The sequence below is a fragment of the Stegastes partitus genome, unplaced genomic scaffold (genome assembly GCF_000690725.1).
Source record: "Stegastes partitus isolate 25-593 unplaced genomic scaffold, Stegastes_partitus-1.0.2 Scaffold405, whole genome shotgun sequence".
NCBI classification, from domain to species: Eukaryota; Metazoa; Chordata; class Actinopteri; family Pomacentridae; genus Stegastes; species Stegastes partitus.
The window spans coordinates 123,727-150,956 of NW_007578136.1; the positions used below are offsets into that span (position 1 = coordinate 123,727).

General features: G+C 44.6%; 1 protein-coding gene across 1 annotated transcript in view; it reads right to left on the reverse strand.

Annotated features, from left to right (window-relative positions):
• adam12a (ADAM metallopeptidase domain 12a) overlaps window positions 1-27,230 on the reverse strand; it is an 80,275-nt gene that overhangs the window by 47,157 nt on the left and 5,888 nt on the right. The window contains exons 2-3 of the mRNA XM_008285506.1: window positions 19,301-19,416; window positions 16,585-16,658 (exon numbers count right to left, since the gene is read on the reverse strand). Coding sequence (XP_008283728.1) covers window positions 16,585-16,658; window positions 19,301-19,416 — 190 coding nt within the window. The remainder of the gene's footprint in view (window positions 1-16,584; window positions 16,659-19,300; window positions 19,417-27,230) is intronic.

Sequence of the window (27,230 nt, forward strand, 5' to 3'; positions counted from 1 at the left end):
AAAAAAAAAAAAATCAAGGCAAATGGTTTTGACTTTATTTATATAAGCTGCCATGTTCAGTAGCGAGCTAACATGCAGCTCAGCGGCGACCCTGGCTTCAACACCGACATTCCAAAGACAAGAAAATCTTTTGTGGCTTGTGTCAAGACCAACTGCCACAAGAAAAAAAAAACTTGTCATATTTATTGCGCTCAGAGTTGGTCCGCTCGGTCGTTATCCTAGTTTCAACTCGCCATAACGGCCTCATTATGATTCTTAACACCTGCGTGGCATCCCGGGGTGGCTAATTGGTCAGCAAGATGGTCAAACAGAATAGCCATTAGCAGCAGTGGCACGCAATTATTGCGGCGACTGTCACCAAGAGATTGATGCGGTTAAGCCCAGGCATGCCCCGTGAAATCAATAAAGTGTCATCTCTGAGCAATGTCTGCGTGATGGATTACTCCACAGGATCCCAATTACAGAGACGGGATGATGAATACCACCCCAACAATGGATAAGATAATTGAAATTAGAGCAGAAATGCAACACTAATCTTTGATAAAGTGTGGAAATAATGATGCAGACAGACTGAGATACACAAGTTACAATAACAAGTCATTATATTCTTTTTTTTTTTTAAATATTTTGGTTTAACTGCAACAGACACCACTTGTTTCTTGTAAGAAGTCGGTCATCCCTACATTTGGATCATGTTTACATCTACACATATGTAGCGAAAGGAGATACGATCACTGGACCGAGAAATGAGAAAGAGGAAATAGATGTTGTGTTAGCAGCTAGGGGAGCAACCAAACCAAAAAAACAGAAGGGTGATACCGCCACGACTGTCACCATCAACTTCTTTAACCTGCAAACACACAACCTCTTTGTGTCTTGTCACTCCAACTATGCATTGAGATTTCGGGAATTATTCCTAACAAAACACCAACACGCCGAACTTCATGAAGCTTGGTGGTGAGGTGGAGCATGACCAAAGGAACAACCTGTTAAATCTTTAACCTGTTGCATTCTGTTGCATCGTTGGTAGATCTAATCTTGCACACAATAAGCAGAATAACAGAGTTGGTCTAGATTCTCAAAGCAGAAGCACAAATGTCAAAGCTTGAACAGGAATTCCGTTTCATTGCACAGTATATACAGTTTTGTAAGTTGACCCCGTGATCCGTTTTCCATACCATATGAGAAACGCTGAGTCCAACTTTCCAAAGAGGGAAAAAGGAAACTACAGATAAAAATGCATTTCCTTAGGTGGTCCTCAAGCCTTTTCCTCTGACCCCTGCTCTTGGAACCATATGCAACCTGCACATGAACTGCTTGAAAGCTGCTCCCATAACATGAACTAGTTCACCCAGAAACACATCAAATGAACAAATAGATAACTAACATACAAATTAAGAGCTTACAGTTAAGTTTGTTTTTAACAGAGCGCCCTTCGGTTCACTGTAAAAAGCAACAGCGGTTAAACTTTGTGATTAATCTGAGGTTTACATGACGGCCAGAACATGGGTGGGGACGCATACGGATCAACGACAGTTCACTCGATTGATTCATCATCTTATGTTGTTCAAAGGCTTCGAGTGACTTTGGTGTGTGAGTGAGCTCAGTTCTGAGAATAGCACAAAGGAAGAACAAGAAGAAGCAGCTGGAAGTGGAGTGATGCTGTTTCACAAAAGGTGGTGAAAAGCTTTCGGGCAGTAGGTCAGGGTGGACGGTGGATGGTGACCAACGCTAATAATCTTGGCCAGACAGTTGTGCTGCAGCTTAGTGGAGGGCAGACGAGGAAACGCTGGTGACCTGTTTTTGGAACGGTCACATGAGTCATCTGTTGGAAGGCTACACTTTGTCATGAGGACTTGTTTTCTTCCAGCTGCACCTCGCCGGCACAGTTGGATGCCGTTGGTGTCGTCTTGAGGGTTTTTCTAGCATTAACCTGTTTTCTTGGTTCCTGCAGGCGGCTGCTGAGTGTGATCAGGAACACCTGTGGCACCCACTGTGTTCCTGGGTTGCTTAGGCTGCCGTATAATCACGCTCTCGACTTCTTTCTGAAACCCGGTTCGGTTATATTGGTTTATTCTTTATGCTTTGGGTTGCACCCTACAACACATGCACAGCTTTCCACAACCGCATATTATGCTTATTTAATTCAGTTTAATTTGTCTGAATAAATTCTGCTTTCATTGTTGTTTCTGATGTGTCTTCCTTTTGTTGTGGCCACTTGAGCCACATCACAACAAACGAGGGGCTCGTCCGGGATATTATGGGTAAACGCTCGGTCTCTCGCTAAGCCACAGCTCAGCGTTAAGTAACATGTAACCATTCCAGCCTGATAGCATAATGAAAAGTTTGTTTAACTTGTCATTGGTTGTTCGGTTGTGGTTTCATCAGGCGTGTTGCAAGAGTCACAAAAGCCCGACTACAGACGGTCTCGAGCATCGCAGCTACAAGAAAGGTTCGACTCCGGCTCAGATATCGTCTTCTGTTTTTACACATAGCTGCATGTTCCCTCCTTTCTTCTTCGTCTTCGTCTGTTGTCACTTGTTGACACGTAACATCAAGTCACATCTGGCTCGCGTTTGTTTTGCGTACACCACGATGTCTGTCACCCAAAGGTATGCATGCGCACGCCAAGTGGGACGAACGGTATCTATGACAACAGCCAACGTGAACGTCGCAATAATCCGCTCGGCCGTGAGTTACAGCGAGGCGAGCCGCTCCTATTTCTTCTGAAAAGACATAAATAGTCATTTTTCTTTATTGCTCATGATATCAGGGATCCCCACAGACCGGGGGGAACGACACATGACTAATTAAAGGCAGGTGATCAGCACAGTGTGAACTTTAAATCCTGCAGTTCAGGTCAAATGGAAGCTTTTCTGTTCCGTACGACTGCAACGAAACAAGTGATAGCAATCAAACCCAAATTGCAGGAAAACAAATAAAAATAGAAAAATCTTTATCCCAGGTGGGCGGTTTTTTATTCTCTCGCTCGCTCTCTCTTTTGCTTTGGCATGGGTCAGTGACATTGTTATTTGAAACTAATTATGCCGGGTGCCAAAGCAGCAGTCTCTCCAATCGCCTTTGTTGCTGTGGATCACTGGAGGGGAGATCCTTCATCCCGCTTTCTACTCCTATCTGCCCTTGGGGCTTCTGTTCCTCTGTGGCAGGGAGCGGGCCTCCACTCTGCCTCTGCAGCTCCCTCAGGACGAGCTCCGGTTGTGCGTCTGTTTGTGGGAGTGCTGGAAAAAAAAGGGAGTGTGTGTCGCCGTTTGTGCGCAGGACTGACTGCATGTGCTGGTAGCTCGGCGTGATTTATGCTCCTCGTCTGTGTGGGAGCTCGCTCATGTGTGTGTGTGTGTGCGAACACATGCAGGCGGATTGTGTTTGTCTTCCACGCCGAACAAGCTCATGGCTTATAGATCATGCAACACATTCTTTTCTTTCAGCGCTATCAGCAAACCGCAACACTCCCCGTCTGATTTCCTAAACTACTTATTCAACCCTCCTGCGTTGGAAAAAAATCAGGAAGGAATTATAGAACTTTAATGTTTTCCTTAAGTGTTTTGCAAACTCTCTAGAAAGTAAAATTTAATAGAGCCAGAACACCCAAATTACAGAGAGTCCATTTCACCGAATCTACTTTCCACCGTAGCTGAAGTCTTTTCGCAGTGAGGTCTGAGGGACAAAGACGCTGTGTGGAGGAAAGAAACTGCTCGACTTTATTGTATTTTTCCACAATATTGCGGGAACCACAAACAAAATTTAATTCAGCTCCTTCCTACTGAAGTGGAAATAGAAATCTCAGAAGTGCAAAAACCTCAGGTGCCCCCACGAGCCGGTCAGAATATCTCTCTTTGTCGTAATTTGGTCGAAACAGCCCTTTAGACATTTATTTCCTGTAGCCTACTCACACAATCAGGAAATATTAAAAGCCTCACAGATGGAAATCAACTGCATTTAATTCTTATTCTCCTCTTATTCCAAGAGGAGACAAAAGGCTCTACGTGCACCTTCAAAACAATTAATTGCATCACGCACTTATCGGCTTTGTTTCACTTTTTCTGCTTTGTGGATTTTTTAGATCCGTATGTGGGTTAAGGCTGACAATGAGAGGAGGTGCTGGGGAAGGGTGAATGCAAAGTCATTTTCAGGACGGGTCATGCTAATACAACAGCTCTGAGCACTCCCATTAATTCAAATGCTTTGCAAAGAACAGGCCCAAGGCCCAAAGCTAATACATCTATATTCACCGCAACCTTGTGCTTTAACTAATGAGCGACAAGGGAACTTCAAACAATCAAGCCTATCATTCTCTTCACAAGGTAAATGCACGTAGAAAAAGGCAGCATTTCAATTAATTAAAGCTGTCAGTGCTTGTTCCCCCCATCCTCTTCCTGCCCTTCTCTGCCGCCTTGCATTCCCGTAGGGAAATCAAACAATTAAGCACTGAATACAAATTTATTCTCCCTCCCTTCATGTCTTTCACCCCTCTGATTGTGTCAGGGAGGAAGATGTCCTCGCTCTTTAAAGCACAAGTCTTGATTTTGATGTATTAGGGTGGCTTTGGTGATGCTCCCTGACCCTGGATTCCTTCAGGAGATGACTGACAGAAAGCTTCATGATTAAAGATAGGAGAAAGGGCTAAATTATTTGAAGAGAAACGAGTCTAAGCTGCACCGTGCAAGGCCAGAATCTGCATGCATGTGTAACAAGTGCGAAGAAACGGATTTAAAATAAGCAGTTCTATGTTTTCCAGCCCCGAGGAGTTCATAAATCTTTACCAGCTTTCACTTCTGTGAATACAGATGAAAGATTCTGTCATGTCACGTTTCTTTAAATCAACTTTCAATATTCTTTCTAAAGCCGGTGATTGATTTCCCAATAATGGACTAGCAGATCATCGATCATCCATGGTCCATTGATCCCTGGAAGGAGTATAGCTCCTGTTGTTCCGCTGATGCACCCAGGAAGTGGAACATTATTGGCTTTCTCTGAGAGACTGTTTGCAAACATCGCATCATAGATCAGTGCGTGCAGATGGAGCACGCAGCTGGGCCTCGTTCATTTATGCAGCATCGATGACCCACCGAGCATAAAGAAAAGGTGGGAATAGTTCATCTGCTGGCGTACGCTGCACATCCGTTTATTACCTTCCATGTGCATTTCGAGGAAAATCAATTGCAAGACAAGGAGCCAGTCGGGCTCAAAGCAGATAAAATGAGAAGTTTTTCATATTTTATCAGTTCAGCTAACTCTACAGCGGTGACATCAACCTCCTCATCTAACATGCGTCAACAAATCAAGCACTGTGTTGGTAAAAACACGGAGCTGTTGTTGGAACTTCTTCTCCAAGATTCTAGAAAAAAAAATACAGATCCATCAACTAAGTTCCTGCATCCGTCACCGAGTGCAGTTTCCTGCTTAACCCCGGGTGAATTCACAACCTGCCGGTGACCCCTTCGCAGAAACCCAGTCGATGATCTGAAGGAAACTGTGTCATGGAGTCGGCCTTTGATTCCATCTTTGGGTCCCTGCACCCCAGAGCAGTCCACAGCCTCTTCATCAAACCCTGGCAGCTCCTATTGTTGTTGGCAGCCCAACTCCTGTCCTCTGCGCTGGAGGGATTAGGTGAGAGTGAGTGAGGAGGAGTTTGGGGTTCAGGAGGGGAGACCCTATCGTGTCCCTTACCCCAAGAGTTCATAGAAGTTGCTGACGACAAGGAAAAAAAAAGGTGCAGGGATGATGGGGGGAGGCTGGTGTTCAGGAGAAAAGGGGGGATCGTCTTCACACCCCATCTAGCAAAGCAGGAACACCAGAACCCTCCCGTCCTGTCACACATCATGTCTTTTTTAACTCGCCGTGTGTCCATCTCAGCGAGTCTTAATGACGAGCGTCTGCTTTTTCTGCGTGACGTGCAGAGACGAGAGGACCCGGTGCTCCCGGTCCACGGCTCTCCCTCCACCGCATCCTTTTATCGCGAAGTTAAATTTAGCGATGAAAGAGCCATCTGAACTTTAACTCCTACACAGGTTCGGAGTCGTGTGCAGATCTGAACTTTCAAATGAGTCAAAAGACAGAACACAGAAGGAAATAAAATGAATTCACCACAGGAGCAGTTCATCAGCAGAGATGCTGCCTTCGAGGGCAACAAGGGGAAACTGCTGCTGTTTTGTTTTTTTTTGTTTTTTTCTGCAGCGCTAGTCAGCTGGAACGGATGCTGCTTTTCGCTCTCCATTCAGCATTTATTTTTTGCAAGGACAGTGCTCGGCCTGAGCGGGCCAGCAGAAGGGGAACGCATCTCCTCCATCGGCTGAAAGAGGAAAGGCTTCCTTCAGCCCAAAGTCTGACCGTCTGAATGATGACCACGCGTGGCTTCTTCTTCGCTCAGTCAGTGACCCCACACGCAGGCAGCGCCGGTCAAAGGAAGGTCAGTGGAGTGTGAGAACGGACAGAACAGGATGGAGGACGAGGAGAGCGAGCACTCCCCTCCCGGCTGACATTAACTCGCACTGTAACACCGGGAAATGTATTTTTCTGTCTGTCAGAGAGGAGGATGGAAGCCAGGACTACGAGCCTAGATAGATTATCCTCATGGTCAGCCGCCACGGAGGTCAAAAACTTTGGCTGCTTTTGTTTATTCCCTTTGGCACCCCCGAGCCTTGAGAAAATGAGATTTCACTCGAATTTATGGCGAGCGTTTGCTTAAATAGGTGAAAGGGGAAAGACCGCGAGCCAAAGAAAGAGACAGAAAGACAGATAATGGGAGGGAAAGAGGCCGAACAAAGCGAGACAAAGATGGAGAGGCTTGGCTGACTGAGGCTAAAACTAACTTTTTGTACGAGAAAATCCTCGGGGCCACATTCGAAAATTGCAAATCAAGTCCTCGTAGACGTTTCCAATCGTGTCTGGCAGTTCACATTGTTTGGTTGTGGTTTACACCTTTGCTTCTGTTGTACAGCGTAGAAACATGCGTTATAGCCGCACAAATCAAACATCTAAAGACAGGCGGTGTGTGTTTTTATGCTCTGTTTTCATAGCTGCACTTCAGCGATGCCTCTGGAGGTCGTCGCTTTATTTTGCTGCTTATTTCCCTCATGTCTGTGAACAACACCTGAGGCCTTACGGCGGGCGTTTTGGGAAGACGACGCGCTCCCGATCTCCAAGTTTGGTTATTGTTGTCGTACATTAGCAACGACAAATCCACCGCATGGTTTTGTTGTTTTAATCCAGAACGTAAGTGCCGACAAACGAGCGATGAAAACGAGGAGAAATCTGCTCGTTTAGTTTGCAATTTGATTTCTTTTTAAGAAGAAACACGCAGAATTTATAGAATTTAATTTTCCTGTAATTACCAAATAGACGACAACAGATAATTGTAATGTTCTTGCATGTTTTAATGCACCTGTGAACACGTCTAACTCCATTAACTTAGTCGTGTAAATACGACATCTGATGGAAATAAAAGAAAATAATACGTGCTTTGACGTTATCAGCCTCCTGGAATATGTTCGAGATGACGCTACGCTCTCTTAAATGTTAGACAGCCTGTAAACGGTCTGTAGGAGGAGCACATGTCCTGGTTTTACCTTTAAAATCACCTCCTTTCATAACTTTTAATGCAATCTGTCCCCCCCAAAAAAGACGCATAGGCTCCTGTTTAAAATGACAGGCTGGCATTTACAGGTAAAATACAAAGAGCTATTGTTCAGACTTTTGAATTGTGCGCACCAGGTTTGAGACCAAACAATGGAAGAAAGAGCTCTCCAAAGATGAGTCATACCAAACATGGAAAACAGCAGGGTGAGGGCTGTCTGGTTGCCTCTCCGTCTGCTGCCTTCCAAGAGAGAGAGGAGAAAAAAAAACCCCAAACTGTTCACTTGTTTCTGAAAAAACCTGATCACTAAACCAACACGGCGGCACCCCGAAGATCTTGACGGGTTGCTTCCCTCATCTGCAACCATCACGCGAGCCAAACGCCAAACTCCCAGTTTCCCAAATCGGAATGATTTGATTTTGCTAATTTGGGATGGAGTTGATTGAAAACTCACAAAATGCACCACCAATAATTTCGATGTACACCGTTTTCATTTCAAATACGTCATTTCAATACGGCATCTTCATCTGCAGGAGCCTCTACGAGCTCTTCTGGGGGAAGCGGTGAGCGACGGCTCGTCCTCCAGAGAGAAGCTGCTGCTGTCGGTAGGTTTCAGTTGGCTGTGTGCTCTGCTGTGAAGGCTGAAGAATAGATCTAGCAGCTGCAGTCCTGAGACCCCTGTGGTCTGTCTGGAAACAGGCTCAAACCGGAGAGGAGAGGACCCCTCACTGCATTACAAGAAAAAAAAAAAGTGGGTTTAGCCAAGCCATTGAGCATAATCCTCACTGTTCGTTTGCCTCGTTTTTTTTTTGTATTTAAAGCTCAAGAAATGTGCTCTGCTTTGATTGTGCCACGGTGCTGAATGATGTATGTGCAGAGTTTGACGCGAGGAGGCTGTTTTTCGCTTTCATCTGCTGGAGGAGGAAAGTTTCTCGGCGCTCACCTTAAATCTGAGCTGGAGACGTACGTGGGAGATGAGACATGACAACTAATTTGGAGGCTGAGCCCATATCAAGCAGAAATGATTAGTCAGAGCCGAGCGATGCCTTAAAACACGAGAACGTAACGCAGAAAACATACAGCGCCGAGGTCAGAGGATTTCTATGAAGTGACGGAAAAAGACTTCTCACATCATAAAGAACCGAAACATTTAGAAGATGAGAATTAAAACTGAATCTTAGAACCAACTCCAGCTCTGAGTTAGGTTTAGTCTGAGCAGAACTGAAGCAACAGGAAACTAAAGCGTAGCTGCTGTTGGGCTTCGAGATGAGCTTGAAGGTCGGGATGGAAGCTTCCTTTTACCACATGAACACAGAAAAATGGAAAACAGCGCGTTTCCATGCATCTCGCCGCCGTGCATCCTGAGAGAAGGGACGTTCTGAGACCTTTCCGGTGGAACCTTCTAATTAATTAGGAACACGGAGTCCCGACTTATTAATTACAGCTCTAAGCTTAAAAATAATTGGAGCTTCTGAGAAGGTAATTCAAAAGAGGGACGCTCCTTCCAAAAAACTCCCTTTTGAAGGAAGCAGTTGAAAGGTGCACGCTCCGGACCAGATGAGCCCTTTTCCAAGGCTTGTCTTTGAAACTAATGAATCACAGTATATCATGTCCTTGCAGCCGCAAGGGTAACTAGAAAGGTACAAAGGCTAGAGTTAAGCTTCAGCGCATCCTTTGCTGGGAAATAAGGCTCGGTGGTTCTGAATGAATTTTAGAGCAATGGCGTGTGTTTGTGGTTTGAACTTAGCCGCTGATGAAAGAAAGTTCACGTGTATGTTTGTCTACAAAAGAATAAACGAGCGTTCCTATAGTGTGAAAAACCCCCAAAGTAATATTACAGAAAAACAGAAAATAACCATCACACAGGATGCAGTAATTTACCATAAATAAAATATAGTTTCTGGCCTTAATTTTACATGAGATCATGTGTATTTTCTGGCTTGTTTTGAACGTTGAAAGAAAGATTTTTTCAACGGGAAAAAAAAGAAAATAACCAAAAAATTCGGTCAAGGAAAAGGCAACAAATAACGGGATTTTTCATAATAATATTCAAATAATTCTGAAAAAAATGTCAAAACACTTGTAAAACTAGTAATTTGGAAGAATCTACTGTTAAATTATGGGTTGTATTAATTACAATGTGACTTTTGGGTTTTTTTATTAACTAAAAATGAAATATTTGTGAAATTCCAATAAAACTTTCTTTAATTCTCGTTGTGGTTATTTGATGGTTATTCACAGTTTCAGATTTTGCCGTCACTCATGTAATTTTTGCTTATTTATGAACATTTTCTTGCATTTCAAACATACAGTAAAGCACGTTTGTTTGTTTCACAGTGTAGAAGAAGATGCTGTGTGTTTGGTTCATTCCGATGGTTGGTGACTGAAATGGCCTTTATGCCGCCTCTACGCAAGTGACGCCCGCTAATGACTCGTTCTCTCACGATGCAGCCGTCCATGCGTCTCCATTTCTCTGGGAAAGCTCGACTAATAGGTCAGACGACAGGCTGATTACGCGCCGACGGGGGGGGATACAGATGTTGGATGTGACCTGCTAGCTGTCGACGAGCTCGTGGGGAGCGGGGCTGTAATTAGATGACATCTCAACGGGAGCTCAGCAGGAACCACGAGCTGCAGCGTCTTCATGGACGGATACTTCAAATCGCCAATTTTAGCTTCATCTCCTCCTCGTCTTTAAAAAAACTTCTTCTTCCTCTCCTCCTTCCTATCTTTTGTTGTGCTTTTTTTTTTTTTATTCATGTGTTGTTGCTAAAGCTCTGTGATGTAAGGACACTGGGGTAGCAGGTAACCATGGGAACGCACCATCTAATGGGAATTTGACAGAAGGAAGCTTTCGTTTTTATCCAGTTAATCAACACTGCTCAAGAAGAAGAGCCATTACTGGTGTTCAGCTATGAGGTGAAATCACATTTACAATTCGTGAAAGGAATCTGTAATGCTTTGTGTTGTTGGCTCGGTTTAAAACCTAAAATTGAAAGTATGCGAACAGAATTTCAGATTCAGATCTGCGTTTCCAGTTTTGCACGCTGGACACACGTTACAGACTTCTGCACACCGTCGAACTTGCAGTGATTTATTAGCGCAACAATGCCCGACGACATTTGTGTCCGATGAAGGTCCAGCATGGAAACGTAATAAATTGATGATTTCAGACAGTCAGACAGTGTGGAGGAGTCCGTTTTGTTGGATGTGCTCGTCCCTCTCCTACGCACCTGCCTCGTGTAAAAGATGTGCAAAAAGTTCCTTTGGGTTTAAATCAGGGCCACACATTATAAAAGAATAAATTAATATTTCAGATTTTTTTTTTCCCCCAACTGTGGACAATATTTATAGTTTTGGCCTTTTTTTAAACAGTAAATATGTACATTAATGCTTTTTTTTTAAAAAAAAATACAAGATATTATCAGTAATTTAACAAAATAAAATAATTTACCATTTTTCAATCCTTCATTTACACAATTTCAAATAATGTCAAATAAATTATTAAATAAATAAATAATATGCAAATTTTTTTGTTTTGTTATTACAAGTTTCGGCCTGTTTTTTTCTTACAGCTGACATATAAATTAATATCAATATTATCTGTAATCTAACAAAAGAGTCAAATTAAATCAACTGTTCAAACAAAATGACGCTAATTTTCTCACAGTGTAGTTATTGCACACTTTTAAATCTGTAATATAAAACGTGTTCAACTTGAGAAAGCAGCTAAACTCTAATGGGAAAAAGCGTCTGACTTAATGGCTCGGGGAAGGATTTAATACACTCTTTGTCTCGCCCTTCATTTAATGACGAGACAAAGGACTGGATCCACATGGGTGTCTTTGAGTTCGTCGCTCCTTAAACAATACGTGTGTGGCGCAGAACAATAACTTTACAAAGGAGGTCACGGAGATGGATTTTTCTTTTTTTTCCCCGATGAGGAGTTGCTTATTTGTGTGGTGTCTTTAACCCTGGTGTTTGTTCGGCTCCCCAGGAGAGGCTGCTTCCTGTGCGTGCTGTCAGCGAGCCATGAGGACGTCTTCATTGAGAGAAAGCAACAGGTCACAGCCGAGCAGCGGTCCGGTCCCAGATACAGAGTCCAATAACATCCCGCAAATTGTGTCTGGAGTCCATCCAGGCTGCGTTTGTATTGTTCCTCCAAACACCAGAGAGATAGAAGAAGGTTGCAGCCGGGTCGTTCTCTCGGGAAACGCTTCCTCTGTCCAGAAAAAAAAAGTTTCTGCATGTTCTCCTTCGACTCCACAAGATGCACAGCAGCCCCTCCACGCGCCTTAATCCTAAACATCACCAAGAGAAACCTCGAGCAACCGAAAACATCCGCCGTCCAGCTGACGAGCCCCAGGCCTGCTCTCAGCCATCCCACAGTCCATTAGAAAGGGAAATGTGGACGGAGAGAGCACGCCGCCTCGCTTAGCTCGGGTCTCATCTTCTCATCTTGATGTGCCCAAAGGCTTCGCATTCAGAGCCACAAAGCGGCAACGAGTTGCTGCAGCGGCTCGGCCAGAAATGGCTCCGTAGCCGGTGGTCAAAGCTCGGTAACTGTCCCCGCTCTGGATGTGCAGCAGCTTAAAGGGTTTCTCTGCTGCAAGGAGAGGCAAGAAACTGAATAAATGAATGCATCCACTGGCGCTAAAGGAAATGAACAGGATTAGAGTATGTGAAATGGTAAATGGATATATAAATATATAAATATACACACTGTATATGGCGCTTTTCCACCTGAGCAGAACAAAGTGCTTTACAAAGCATCTCATTCACCCACACACACACACACACACACACACACACACACGCCGGCCTGCTTATTGGAAGCAAATGGGTTTTGCCTCAACCTTGAAGTACTAAAAAGCATAGGTACCATTTCACAAAGCGAAGAGCTTCTGTTTTGACTTTCATCTACGGGCTAAATTGTTCCAGGAAGATGAGATACCACCAGGCATCTCAGACTCAGGCGCAGGAGATGACAATGATCGGGCTTACCGTAATGCACATTCCCTTTGTGATAAATGCAGCCGCACGTCGCTGCGCCGAGCGACGACTTGAGCTTTTACAGTTCAGGAAAATGTTAAATGGTGTTCGTGTAGGAGAGCGCGAGCAAACAGCGGGATGACAGGAGCTTGTGTTGGACATAAAACAACCGAAACTTGTGGTAGACTTTCCTCTAAAAACTTACATCTGTGTATTGAAGCTATCACTGCCTCTCTTGACTCTTCAAACTCTGCAAAACAAGTTATAATATTGGATTTGTTGAGCCACACCAACCGATTCGAATCTTGAGGCTGTCGCATTTTCAAGGTGGAAATGCTCACACGGTGTCGACTCCTTATTTTGCTGGTGATACGTCTTCCACCCATCCATTTTCTTCCACCTAATCCGGGGTCAGGTCATGGTAGCAGCAGGCTAAGCAGGTAATTCCAGACTGTACCTCTCCCCAGCGCCGCCTTCCAGTTCCTCCTGGGGGATCCGGAGGTCAGATGAGATATTTAATCCCTCCACTGAGTTCTGGGTCTATCCTGAGGTCTCCTCCCAGTAGCCTGGAAACTCCCCAAAGGAAGGCGCCCAGGAGGCATCCTAATATGTCTTCTAGCATATAAAAAACCACCGTGTGGACATGTTAGCCAGGTAGAAGAGGTGATTAGTCACTGAGCTAGGTCTTCAGTTTAAGTCTAGAGCATCTACTCAACATCTGCACTGTATGGAGTTTGATTTGTGCTCAGTGGGGGACGTTCAACACTTATTACCTCTGCCGATCCACTTCCTACACGAATCTGAGAGCTTACAACACCCAGAGGATGTTTTAAAATAAGCAGCTGATAGACTTAACTTGCCTTGACACGTCTTCACATTGATTTGATGCTGATGCTCAGAGAATGAAATCCGAGGCGACCGGATGACAGTCCAGCGCTGCGCCGCGGTTTTGCTGCTGCAGTTTCTTTAAATCTGAAAATCTTCCAGGCAGCCATTTTTTTATTTTTTTTTTGATCCACAGTCATTGACACGCGTTGACATTTTGCTCCAGGCAGCCGGCGCCCTTTCCATCCCGACAACAGTAAGTGTGTGTCCGGAGCCGTTGTAGAAAATATCCGAAGCCTGCGTCTCCGGCTTCCGCCGCCCTTAATGCCAAGAAGCAGACGCGCCGAGGAATGCTTTGGATCGGCTCGCACGACGCGTTTAGAGAATCGGGACTAGTTTCCATCGTGTTGCAGGCTTTCCAAATGTCATTCACCACACAGCTCACTCCCAATGAAGGAAACTGTGACTTATCTCAAGTAGACGCAGCACAAATCGTCTCAGATATTGATTGAAAAAGACAAGGCAGTAGTCACACAGAACTGTCAGTGGGACAAATAATGTAAAAACTCATGAGCATAAAAAGTTTATCAGAAGCTTATCAGAGGTTTGGTTTATTGGTTCCAGCTTAAAATCCCTCCCTCGTCACTGACTAAACCTCATCTCTGTGTATGAGCATTACACATTTAACAGGTTTTGTTTTGCTCAGGATGTGTCTCCCGGCGTATAAAAACACCCCACGGACACAAAAACCTGATTTTCACCACAAAGAGTCTCTAAGTTTACACACAAGCCCTGCAAATGTCAAGTTGCAAAATAGGTCAGTCGCAGCCAAAACGTCCCAGATTTTTTCGTCATGTGAGCGTTGGTCACAGCTGAGTCATTAATGGATTTATGTTTGGACAGAGAGGCGCATAATCTTCAGGGTTTTTTTTTTTTTTACAGAATCTGGTTACTGGAAATGGTTTTATTTTGGCAACGATGCAAAATAAAGTGATTTTGATGAGATAGAATGATTTTAAGCTTCAATTTGGTACGACGAGTAGTTCAAGGACCATCAGAAAGTTGAGTTTTTAGCAGTTTTTTCTGTTTTTCTGGTGGCCTGCCTTTCAAACCCACTGGCGGGTTTTAGTGCTTGGAGGGTAAAGACAATTTAAAACCTTCCACTGATGTGCGTTACCTGTTCTTGTGATTTTGGAGCTTTGGTTCACGCGTTTAACACACTGAGATTAACAAGTGAGACTTAAGTTCTGTAGAGGCAACAGAAACAAACAAAAAATGTAATTATTTCATGCAGGTTGTGCTAAAATTCTCCTGCCAGCCTCTGCTTCATCACGCTGACGTGAGTTCAGCGTGTTCACCGCTCAGCGCAACCGAAACCATTCGAGCAGCACGTCTCCCCAACGTTTGGTTGCCAACAATGTTTATTAAGGCAGACCTGAGAAAACAAGAATAAATCCGGGTGTTTAATTCAAATCATTTCACTCTGGACCACATTTTTTTCCCCTCTCTCACTCTCTCTCTCCTCTCCTCCTCTACAGATGCCTGCTGTGTTTGAACAACTGGATTTCATCAGCGGCACGCAGCCAGTCTGCCAGCAACCTCAGACGAGAACCTTCGCTTAAATGTCAGCGCAGCAGGTTGAGTTCTGGCCGCGGCCCGCCGGTCCGAGCCAGCGCGCTCATCAACACGCATCCCCGTCCAAGCCGTGTCCTCTACGTGTTCCGTCCTGTCAAACATTCGTAAAGCAGCTTCCATTCTCACAGTTTTTTTTTTTTTTTGCGAGGAATTATTTTGACTTATTACAGAGCAGCCTTTGCCAGTAATTAAGCCTCGTTCTCCAGACTCGCCGCGAGTGTTGACGGCACATTCTGACAGATTGGTATTTGGAATGCACGAAGGTTTGTTTGTGTAAAGTCTTTCCATCAAGCTCAAGCTCATTAGAAAGATATAGATTGCACCTCTCCATCATCTGTGTTTGTTCGTCTTGGCTGCGGGCTTTGAGCTCTTTACATTTCACGCTTTGGGACAACGGTGACAGGCCCGCCGGGCGAGGATCATGTGGGTGATACGAGGGGATGGAAGGTGTTTTCTCAAGCAGCTGATTACAAGAAAAAAAAACTTTGAAACGACATAGTTGTTCCCATAAAAATGTAATTCCCCGCTATAAATACGGGCTGCTGAAATTCTGACAATCTGCAAGTCAGCTTTGCAAAATCCCTCCACCTGTGCAAAGCCGGGATATTCAACAGAAAGAATGATTTCCTATAAAAAAAAATAGATATTTTCGGAGCAGGTAAGCCATAAAATTTCACTTCCTCGTGTTGAAAGCTTTGTCCCACAGTTTGCAGGTGGAATTTACATACATTAAGCCTGGAAACAAGTGAGATTCATGGCTGACAGTGGCATAAAAACCCATTCCTCTCTCCCTCTCTCTTTGCTTTCCCCCTTTTTTTTCTCTCTCTCTCTATCACACAGACAGCTTTGCTTGTTCCTGGTTGCTCATGTGTGGCAGCCGAGCTGGATGGAAAACATATTGCTCCATCAATCACGTCCCATTCTTCTCAGCAACGCGCTCGACTCTGAGACCGTCTGCGACTGAGGCCACACTGAATCGGTCTTTGTGTTTAAAAAAAAAGAAAAACAAAAAACACAAAGATGACAAACACTCCTCGGAACACATCCGGAGCTGCATCTCTGTCAAACTGTACCAATGCCGATGACCTGATCTCTTTCAAACGATGTTCCCTCCTCCTCGTCCTCCTCGCCGGTCTCTTGACTGACACCGTGTTGACAGTATCTTAATACACCGAGCGCTGAGCGTCTGCTGCGTTCAAACAAAGCCTCCTTCTCCCCTGTGTTTTGCCAATAGATCAAATGAAAAGATAGAGCGAGAAGAGGGAGGAAGATGTCGGTTTTCATCAATGTCTGGCTGATGCATTCAGGATTTTTCTGTCTTTCAACTCTTTTGTTTCAGCGCACACAAAAAAAAAAGACTAAAGAGAGCAACGCCGTGCCCACACCAGCAGAGAGAAATCCTTCCCTCCACCCTCTCCCCTTGTTCCCTGGCTACGTCCCCACTTGTAGCCCCTGGGCACCGCATATGTCACCTATTTGTACTCCAGAAAGCACTCGGTTAGGAGCTGAGGGCCAAGTATGAATGGAGGAACACTTACTCATTTTTCTCCAGAGCCAGGAGCAGCTGCTCACCTTCCGCCTCAATCAGGAGCTTCAGCGATGCAGGGTGACTCTGAAGAGACAAGAGAAGGGATGAGACGGATTGGTTCTGGAGGCAGTCACGGAGTCACTTTGATTGAAGAAAGATGGTTCGAATGCTGCAGCATTGGTTAGCACCATTTAACATAATAAATCAAGATCACTGCTGCTGCTGCTGCTGATGCTGCTGCTGTGTGTGTGGCAATAAAACACAAAACAGCAAGCGGCTCTTAAAACCCTTCTTTTATTCCAGCCCTGATGAAATCGCAGCCACGCAGCGCTGTGAGAAAACAACCCGAGACGACTGTTTTCAATTGATGGGAGCAGTCGGAAATCCTCATGAAGCTACTTTGTATCTGAGAACAAGAGCTGAGAGGATTAGCTTTATGTTTCTGTTCCATTTGACATTAATCCCGCGGAGAGCCATGAGTGTTGGCACCCCTGAGTTAGAACGCTGGGAGCGACCGTGCGTCTCTGTTAGAGTCAGATGAAGTGGCACGGGGTCGTATATATCACATCTGTCAGTCGCGCTGTGCAAAAAGAAAAAACACACACACATGCACACACACACATATTCAGAAACTCTCTCGCACAAGAAACCCTCCTCTGTCTCACTTTCTCCATATTGCTGGGCAACCACCAAAACACACACACACACACACATCTGACACATATAGTTCAATCTGGGTCAGCTGCAGCGAGGAGCAGCGGTTAAGTCATCCATCACCCCCCGTGAAGAAGAATGTCGAGTGGATCATAAGAGGATATGGAAGCAGAACACTTAAGGTTTTAGGCAGTATCATTCCAAACCACGAGGGACTCAACTTTCTGCTTCTTTTTTCTTCCTCCTCCTCCTCCTCGTCCAGACAGGTTTCCATCTGCACGGCTTGACTCGTGTTTACCGGCATTTTTAAGGAAACACAGATTTCTTATTAAGGAGTTATATATTTAAATTAGCACTCCGTTTCACCTCCGTTGTTCTCTAATTCACTGATCTGAGGTTTTGTTGTTTAGTCTTTTGGGTAAAAGCATCCCAAAGAAACCTTGTGGCACCTTGTCTGTTTGGCTAAGCCAGAACAAATTAATTCACAAATGAATTGAGTCAATAACACAACCTGGAAGCTCAAGCTGTGTTTTTTAGAACTGCCTGGCAGCCACGTATTTTCTTTTGATAAAGCCTGGGATTAGAACACCAAACAGAGCCAAGGATCACAGATTTCAAACACTTCATTAATGTTCCTCTGGGTCGTCGAGTGTTTTCTTCCTTTTCCTGAGATGCAGATATTGTACAGCTGTCTGCGCCTGAAGTACGAACTCGACATAAAGAAACAACGACGGCTGTTTCAACACGACTGTGTGCGGACAAACAGACTGCCGGTCCTGACGTGAAGGCAGAATTTATGACAATAAAACCGAGATTCATCGTGTAGTCACGGCAGAATCTGGAGATCATTTTCACTTCAGTTTGCATTAAAGTGAAATAACTTCCACACTGGGGCTGCACGGTGGAGAGGTGGTTAGCATCGTCGCCTCGCAGCATGGACAGGATGCCCAGGATCTTTCTTTGCATGTTCTCCCCGTGCAGCGTGGGTTCTCTCCGGGTTCTCCGGCTTCCTCCCACAGTCCAGAAACATGCTGAGGTTAATTGGTGATTGTAAATTGTCCGTAGGTGTGAATGTGAGTGTGCTTGGTTGTCTGTCTCTAAGTGTAGCCCTGTGATAGACTGGTTACCTGTCCAGGTGAAGCCTGAGTCAGCTGGGATAGACTCCAGTCCCCCATGACTTTAGTGAGGATTAAGCGGTGTATAGGTAATGGATGGATGGAACTTCCAGACTAATCGTGTATATTGAACCCATACATTGAATGGGGAAAATATCTAATTGTAATTTTCCTGACAACTAGAGCGGTTTAATTTGGGTTTTTCCTTGTTTTTTAAGTCAAGTTCCATCCAATAAACACCCCGTATATCCTAAATTGCAGCCTTCAATATTTCCTAATTGATTAGCTTCAAATTGCAGTTTCGACCTGAGATCGATTATCTGTTCAGCGCTAGGAATCTGAACAACCCGTCAACACGGCCATCCAAAGAGGAAGAAATTTGCAATCTTGCATGTTCACAGCTCACGTAGGAGACACTTGATTGGCTGTAATTTACTTGGAAAATGCAAAGCAAAACCTGAAAGCCAATCTTGGCTTTAATGTGGGTTTAAGTGTTGCGAATGCAACAGGTTTCACGGCGTGCCTTTGTTGGAAAAGATTTACCGCGAGCTCCTCGTGCTCGGCCAACACAATGCAAAATGCACACCGACGACGCTGCTATTCTAAGAAGCTTCCCGGTGGTGGGACTGGAAATTGAAAGCTTGCCCTGAGGCTGGCGTGAGACTGAGGGGCCGAGGCATCGTTAAAAACAAAATGGTTTATGAATCGTGATCATGAATGCATTCAGCAAACACAATCTACCTGTTGGATTCTGGAAAGTTACACTAGATGTGGGAATTTGTATTCTGACAGCAGAACGTTGTGGAGCCTTCATCCTCCTCAGGAAGGAAGCTTACGTCTAGATTTCTTCAGTACGGGTGCAAATTTCGACCTTTGACCAAAACATAAGGACCAGAGCAGGCCAGACAAACAGAAGGTAAACTGAAATAAAACATATTGTGAGGTGCTGTTCTCTACCTGAGATGTGAGCTGGCTGATTGGTTTCCAGTCTTGTCCAACGAGCTGAAGAGGTACTGTGGTCCCATAGTGTTTCTGCTTTGGTCTGTGCTGAACAGTCGTGCTCAAAAGACTCCCTGCAAAAGAAAATTGTAAAAAAAAAAGAAAGAAAGAAAGAAAAAAAGACATGTGAGAGTACAGAAAAGACTTCAAAGTGTTCTGTACTCTATTTTCTCTCCTGTAAAACCCAACCACGTCCATCCACTGCGGACACAGAATATAAGGACTTGATCTAAACTTGATGACAGAACTATTAAACCCTGAGCCGTCGTGAACAACACGAGAACAGCAGCAGCTGCCTCGTGATGCAAAGTGTCACTTAAAAGCCGTCGCATATGCAAATGCTGCGATTCTGTGTCACGGCGCACAAAGAACGCTCCCCGAATGTGTTTGTTTGTCATAACTACCAATTATCTGTGGTGACAAAACGCCATGTCCATTATATCCGAGGCGTTCCTGAGCATATGTTCACCTCCTTTTTATAGGCTATCAGCTGAATAGAGCGCGTCTCCTCTGCCATAAAGACATGAATGTGGCGCCGCTAAACAGCACATCAAGCAATGAGAATTGGTAGCTTCTGGCGAAACCGTAACCACCCCCTCTGCTGCTCGAGCTGCATAAATCTCCATAGTTCTTGAGGAGCGGAGAGTTTTGAAGGAAGAGGAGCTCGGCTTGCTGCTGCTGCCGCTGTGATAACTCCTAACACGGGGCTAGTGTCCAGGATGCAGTGCGGGGATTAGACGTAGCTTTGGGGCATTGTTCCCAGCACGCTTTTATCTCCTCTCTCACTGTTCTGACAGGGTGTTAACCGAGCCTCCGAACGGCTGGAACACTCAGAACCCCCGTCGCGTTTGCCAGTCATTTAAAGAATACATTCATCCCCAAATCCAACGCTGACCTCCCCGAGCGCGCCGCCAGCAGATGAAGCGGTGGGAAAACGGCCTCTAGCCCGAGCAGAACCTCGCTACCTTTAACCGAGGAGAAAGAAGCTCTTGTAAGTGGCACATCGTGAGCACGCAGGAACAGTAGTGAGCTACTGGAGGACACTGGTAACAGGGTTCCTGCAGTAATCAGCTCCCTGCAGCGGGGAACTTATTTCCGAGCTCGGGTCTCTTACTAAAACAGCAGGGGTTGTTAGCACCATTTGTTTCAGTGCAAACACACTAAATCAAATGTTTGCTTGTTTATTTTTTTTCTTTACGGTTTCCTCCCAGAGATGCTCCGTTGAGCGTTTCCAAACAGCAGGGAAGCAGATTTGGATTTAAGGGTGATGTCAGTGGACTTGCGAGAAGTTGTGCGTGTGGTCTGAGCCTAATTTATGGTATGTTTTGAACTTTTCAATCACTTTTTAAACACATATAAACATAAAGCGCACTCGGGGGAATATACTCATCGCGGATTATTATTACCAGCAGATTTGTGTGTGTGTGAGGGGGGGGTTCACATCCTTTCTCGCCTTCTCTGAAAATGACTCATCCGCCCTAAATTGCTGAGTCTGCTTATTATCCAGCATTAATAACCCAGGTCAGGAGGAACGCTCCCCAGCTGAGCTTTGTTCTGGTTCTCCTCCGAGGATACCACCGCCACTCTGGAGTTCATCACGGAGCCATTCCAGCTGATAGTGGAGAGCCAGAGGTGACCAGCTCAGCAGTCCTCACCCAGCTCCAGCCTGATGATGAGAAGCAGGCTCCGGCAAAGGACGGTACGGCATCACACACACACACACACACACACCAGCCAGAGAGAGAAGATTTCTACCCTCATTAGCCCCCAGAAAAACCACACCGTCTGGGGGAGGTGGCGGTGCTGAGTAAGGCAGCGCATGACAACCTCTGAGAAAAGCACGGACGGATAAACAAAACAGATGAGGGGAAAACAGAGGGAACGTTTGACAGAGAAAGGTCAAGTCCACATTGTGGTTTAGCCCATTTATGAAGCCAACACACACACACACACACACACACACACACACACATGGCCATCGCCTTTTTTTCTGTGGCATCAACTTTGAAGACGAGGTTCGCTTCCTTGACTTCAAAGTCCACAAGTGAATAAGCGTTTTGTTAATGTGGTGCGCTACGAGGTTTGATTCCCGCTTATAAATGGTATTATATTAGTGGAAATAGTCTGCGGGCTCATTTCTTTTCCACATGCTCGGTGGACAGACGTTCGGTGAAGCCGGAGCGTGGCGGGACCGTGTGGCGTGTGCAGCGCGACTGTAAGTGGCTTTTGTTAGCGGGAATGTTTTAAGAGCAACCAGCAGCATTCAGGGAGCGGTAAAAGTGGCACCAGGACCCGAAGCCTTATTTATACGTTCAATAAAGGAGAGTGTAAACAGAGGTCTTAATAAAGCAGCGTTCTGGCCATGATCACCTCCCTTTATGCTCCAGTGTACACAAGGAGAGCTTGTGCCGTTTATATTGCCTCAATAAAGTCAATGCTAGATGGGAGGATTGTATGTCTGTGTATGAGGACTGTGTGTGTGTGTGTGTGTGTGTGTGTGTGTGTGTGTGTGTGTGTGTTTGCCCGTGGGTGACGGAAATGTGATACAGACCTGTGACCGAATTGAGCAATAAATCTGGCCTTTCCTTTGCAGCATTGTTAAGAAAAAAAAACAACTAAATCAACTGTGTACTGTGTGTGTGCTCGGTGTGTTCGGCCATTGTTGTGTTCTTTCACATACCAATACTTTATATGACTGACTGGTGGACGATAGTGTAAAATATGTGAATGTAAAAATGCATGTAGGCTTCTAACTTGTGCTAAATTAGACTGAAAGGTTTTTCGGACATCTGGGTGAGAAGTCTTTAACCAAGGTGTTGGAACCTTCCAATGAGGGGTAAATGAATCTGCATTGCCATGAGGTGGTTCATACAGATAATTCTTCTTTTCTTACTACAAATTCAATCTATCCAGTGGCCATGTATATCAAAACCACAAGCGTCACTCCCTATTGCAGTGCTGAAACCAAGGTAAAGTCTGCAGGATGCTCCATCCACAAACCATGAACGTCTTTACAAAATCTATTGTGCTAAGTCATCCTATAGATTTCGAGATATTTTCAAGACACAAAGTGCAATCAAAAGGCTCAGACGCTGCATCAATAAAAAGAAAAAACAAATTTAAATTTGACAGCCGTCATCTTGTGCAGCGATACCCAGGTCCCAGTGCTCCTGCCACATCTGCAAACATCGGCTAGATCTCCTCCACTGTGTCAAACCAGCAATCCTTTAGCTTAAATTTACATGAAAGAAGATGAAGAAGTAGCTTTAGGACATTATAGTAGACCTTGGCGTGAATAGTCTCACCCTGTGGGATGAGTTCACGCTGCACAACCCTGTCAATGTCGCACAAAACAATGAGCCCGCTGCTAACATGATCCACCGTCTTCAGTCTTGGAGAATCTCAGACTGCTGAGTCGTACCCATAGACCCAACTTGGTCAGTTTGACACAGAATTCCTGCACAAGTTTGAGATCCATGGTGAAATCCACCTTAAAGTTTCCATAACAGGACTTCCAGAGAGCCGTCTAACTATGGCAGGAGTGTAGGGGGCGATGCAACACCACACTAAAGACCACTTCAGAGGGAACGGTGGCGAAATTTAAATCAGGTTTTTCCTTTTTATAGACGCGCTCTGGTAACGTTCCCGATCGCACCTTGAATCGCCAAGATTCATCCGGTGGAAACCAGGAATGTCTGAACCAATATATTCTATTGTTGATGGCACATTGCATGAATTCTTGAACCAACCTACCAACAGTAAGACTGACCAACAGACATAGATGACCGTTCCTAAATAAATAAAACTGTGTGAAGACCAGATGATTTTGTTGGCTTTCCTAATCTGCTCTGCTGATAATTTTGGAAGCCCTTGGAGAGGTCACAACCCCTGGCTGCAATAATCACAGAAACCAAAAAAAAACTTCTTGGATGTCCAGGTGAGAACACCATTTCTGTTATTATATTTCATTCACTCTTCAGTCTATTGTTGGCCGGTTTTAACCTTGACATCTAACCCTCTGTCCAGCTAAAGCCAAAGCAGCGCGTGCAGCTTAAAGCTTCCTGATGGCACTTCACGATGAAATATTTCCCGGTTTTATCAGCGCTCTTAAATAAATGCTTCTCCGCAGCCTACGAGCTGCCGTTCCAGGGGAGCAGATGACCTTCCTCAGTTCTTTGCAGATCTCCAGATACCCTTTTCTTGCTGCTCTTTTACAGCTCCTTCCCGCTCGCTCTGTTCCACCAAAACAAATTAACAACTGTTCAGCTTTATTAAACCCCAGAGCCTGGCTTCTCGCAAGCAACCGCAGCTCCATCCTTGACTGGCATCCATGTAATAATGCATTCATAGCAATCTTTGATTTTCCAACACAAATGGCTCGCTGTTCTTTTCATCTGCGCTCTTGATGAGGCCCTGCCCCCCCCTACGTACGCATAGAGACGGGATGCAGGCTTCACATACGTACACGCATCGATAAAAGGCTCTCCAGATGACAGTCATTCTTAGCCCGATGACTGGCACCGGAAAAAGCACACAAGGACACACTCCAAAGTCACTTTGACAGCAGTTCTTTGCGATCTCGAAAATATCGGATTTGAAATGAAAAACAACACCTTTGGCAGCTTGAAGGAGACTCTTTGGCGGGCGAAATCCCTTGAATGGTACAAAAACAAGCGTGAAGGACACATGCTTCCAGCATTGTTTTCCAAATGTGGAAAGTGTTTGCCAGCCATAGAAAGTAACTCAGAGCATTAATTCAACTTTGAAGTGCCATTTTGAGGTTCCTGTCCTTTACTTGAACATTTCCATTTTTTTGTTTTTTTGCTGCTTCTGAAGGATATATTGGATTTCTGCTCCACTTCATTTTGAGGCTTTATTGAATGCCAATCCATATCTGTCAGCTTTAGTTAGCGGCGCCTTTTCAGATTTTAAACAAAAAAAACAAGCAACACGTTTATAAAATGACCATCACCTTATCCATAAAAAGAACAACCTTTGTATAGCTGGGCGCCTTTTGTCATGTTTGAAATGTGTATGAGTTGTTAAAAGAGTTAGTTCTCATCAATGTGGGAGTGGTTGCTGGTTCCAAAATGTTCTCCCAGAAACAAGTCTCTGCCAATTATGACTGTCATGACTCTTCTGTGACAGTGGATCGTAGGGAATTCAAAATGTCACTGCAGATGGTACTAAACATGGCACCATGGCTGAACTACACCAACCCTGATACTAGACCGACTGTTTTTAGACTTCTTAACCTGCCATTAGCTGCTCACGTGATGGATTTCTCTTATGAAATCAGACTTTTTGCCTTGCTAACTTAGTCATATTTAGTTTTTTTATGCTATATCATGAGTGAAATGATCAGTCGGTACCATGGCTGTCCACCCAGCACACTGCACTAAACCAACGACAGTCTGAGAAATCCAGATTCAAACTTCCAGGGTTTCATTCGTAACACATCCAAAGAACCAATCCTGTAGGATCAGTATTTGTCTCAAAATCGTTTTCCAACTCTAACATGCATGACTGGATTTCTCCAATATTACAACTGGAGTAGTTTCGCAGTGTTAGGTGAGCTGGTGTGCTCCAGCTGCAGAGAGTGGGGAGTTATGGGTAGAGAAGGAGGCAGGGACTAAACAGATTCATGCATCCTACAGGAAGCAAAGCTGAAGAGTTACGTTTAAGGCAGGAAGGGGTTCTTTACATGGAAAAGGCTTAAACACAGAGTTGAGTTTTTATGAGTTAAATCAATGACCAGAGAGGCTTCAGGGTGTTTTAACCTCAGTGATTCTTTCTTAGCACAATACTTTAACTTAAGTAAAGGATCTGCACACTATTGCTCATATCTCCAGAAAAAAAACGGTCACGAAATAAGAGCATGTGGAATTAATTAGGGCAGAGTGATGAGTTTAAATTGGCCAGCTTTGAGCAGAGCTATGACACAACATAACAAAAAAAAAAAGAAAGCCATAAAGAAAAAGAAAAAAGAAAAACACGGGCCTCCTCGGTTCCATATGGACGTGTGTTCTTGATAAAGCAAATCTAATAAAATGGTCACTTTTACCGCATGTGTCCACAGTCCTCTAACGTCTTTAATCAGAGCGCTGACAGGATCCAGCAAAGTTTCCGAGCCAAAAGTTGGTCCTGACATCATCCCATGGGGGGAAAAACTTGGTTAATGTTTATGGCTATTGTTCATTTATTAATGGGTGATTGACAGGCATATCACGAACTCAATTTATCCCCAATCAGAGTGGGCAAATTACTCTAATTCAAAGAGAATGGTGATGAGAGGAAGACCCATCAAGCAGACAGTCTTTCATAAATGACCTTGGGAGACAAAAGCAATGAACTTTGCTGCCTTTCCTTATCTCCGCCTCTCTCTAATCATCTTCTCCGGGCCAGAGACGACTCATTATTGTAATTATTGACGGTTGTATTGATGCTTTTCTGATGGAAATGTCAAACAGAATGAAAAACGACCACCTCGCGTTTACAGAAAATCCAAACAAGTGAGAATTGGGTTAATTGATTAGTGGATTTACAGACAACTATCAACAATTTGGGTTATCGTGAACAACCATTTGGATAGTTGTTTAACGAGGTAACGTGTTCACTGTCCTACATGTGAGGACTGACTTTTGTTCTTTCATTGCAGAATCCTTGGAGCTATCAATCACGCACCACCTCGGGTTCTTAAAACGCAGCACTATGACAGTTTTCGGACATTTAGTCGGCTTTAAAGTAACCCACAGACTTAACTGATGACAAAAACGGTTCATTCTCGCAGCTCCAAAAGCAGCAAATTCTCATGTTTCCAAACAGGCCCCCCGATGTTACGTCGACGACCCCGATGACCGCTCCTCACCTTGTTACCTGTAATTTGTCACCGGGGTTCGGGATTGGTATGGATTTCAGAGCAAAGAGGTGAAAAGTGCCTGGTAATGTTGGCTGGCCTCCACAGTAAACGTCTGACCCAGTTGGGGGACATTATGTCAACACCCCGAGGAGTCGCATTAGGAAACACAGAAACCTGCAGGTGACATCATGGTAACAGGAATCTGCACATACTGGAAACAGGGCCTCCTTAAATTAAATCTAATAAGGTAGCAGCGTGTCAACCACAGTTGTTAACGGCTGTATTTATTGGCGGATCTTTTATTTTTTGGGAGCATGTTTAAGGTCATAATCAAGCCGGGCTCCCTCTACTGGTAAATAGCTCCTTTGTGTGCTTTCTCTCCCTCAATCTTCGTCTCTCGTTAACTCATTTACTGTCACACCGGCCTGTTGTCAGCACGTAATTACTCTACAGGAAATAGATAGTCCTGCAGCAAAAAATAAATAAAAATCCCCCCCTCGGCTCGGCAGGAGGTTAACGTTGTCCGAGAAAATCGGCGCCGTTACGCCCACCGCCGCCGCCGCCGCTGGTCCCTATATGCCTCAGCGACGAAGGTCAGAGTCAGAGAGCTTCTGAGGCAGAGCCGTGCGAAAGCTCATTAATACGGTCCCTATGACGGATTTAATTTCCCTGGAACTCCTCTCTGTCATAGGAAGCACATGCCTGGCACACGTTCAGAAAGAAAAAACAGCTCAAGGATTACAACAACAAAGACTGATAGGATGAAGCCGGAATAGCCGAGAAACGGTGATTAATCACTTAGTTTACCGTCAGAAAATGATGCAACGCTGATTCTAATATATATCCGTTCTGTTGATTTAAATCACTAATTAACGCCAAAATGGAAAACATTAGTGCCTCCTGGCTTCGCAAACATATGGATCCTGGGAGATGTCATGGAGGGAATTAAGTAATCTGTGCTCCCTGTTTAATTCTGTTTAATGCATGAATTAGTTGTGCTTTTAAATTGCCAGGCTCTTTGCAAATTTG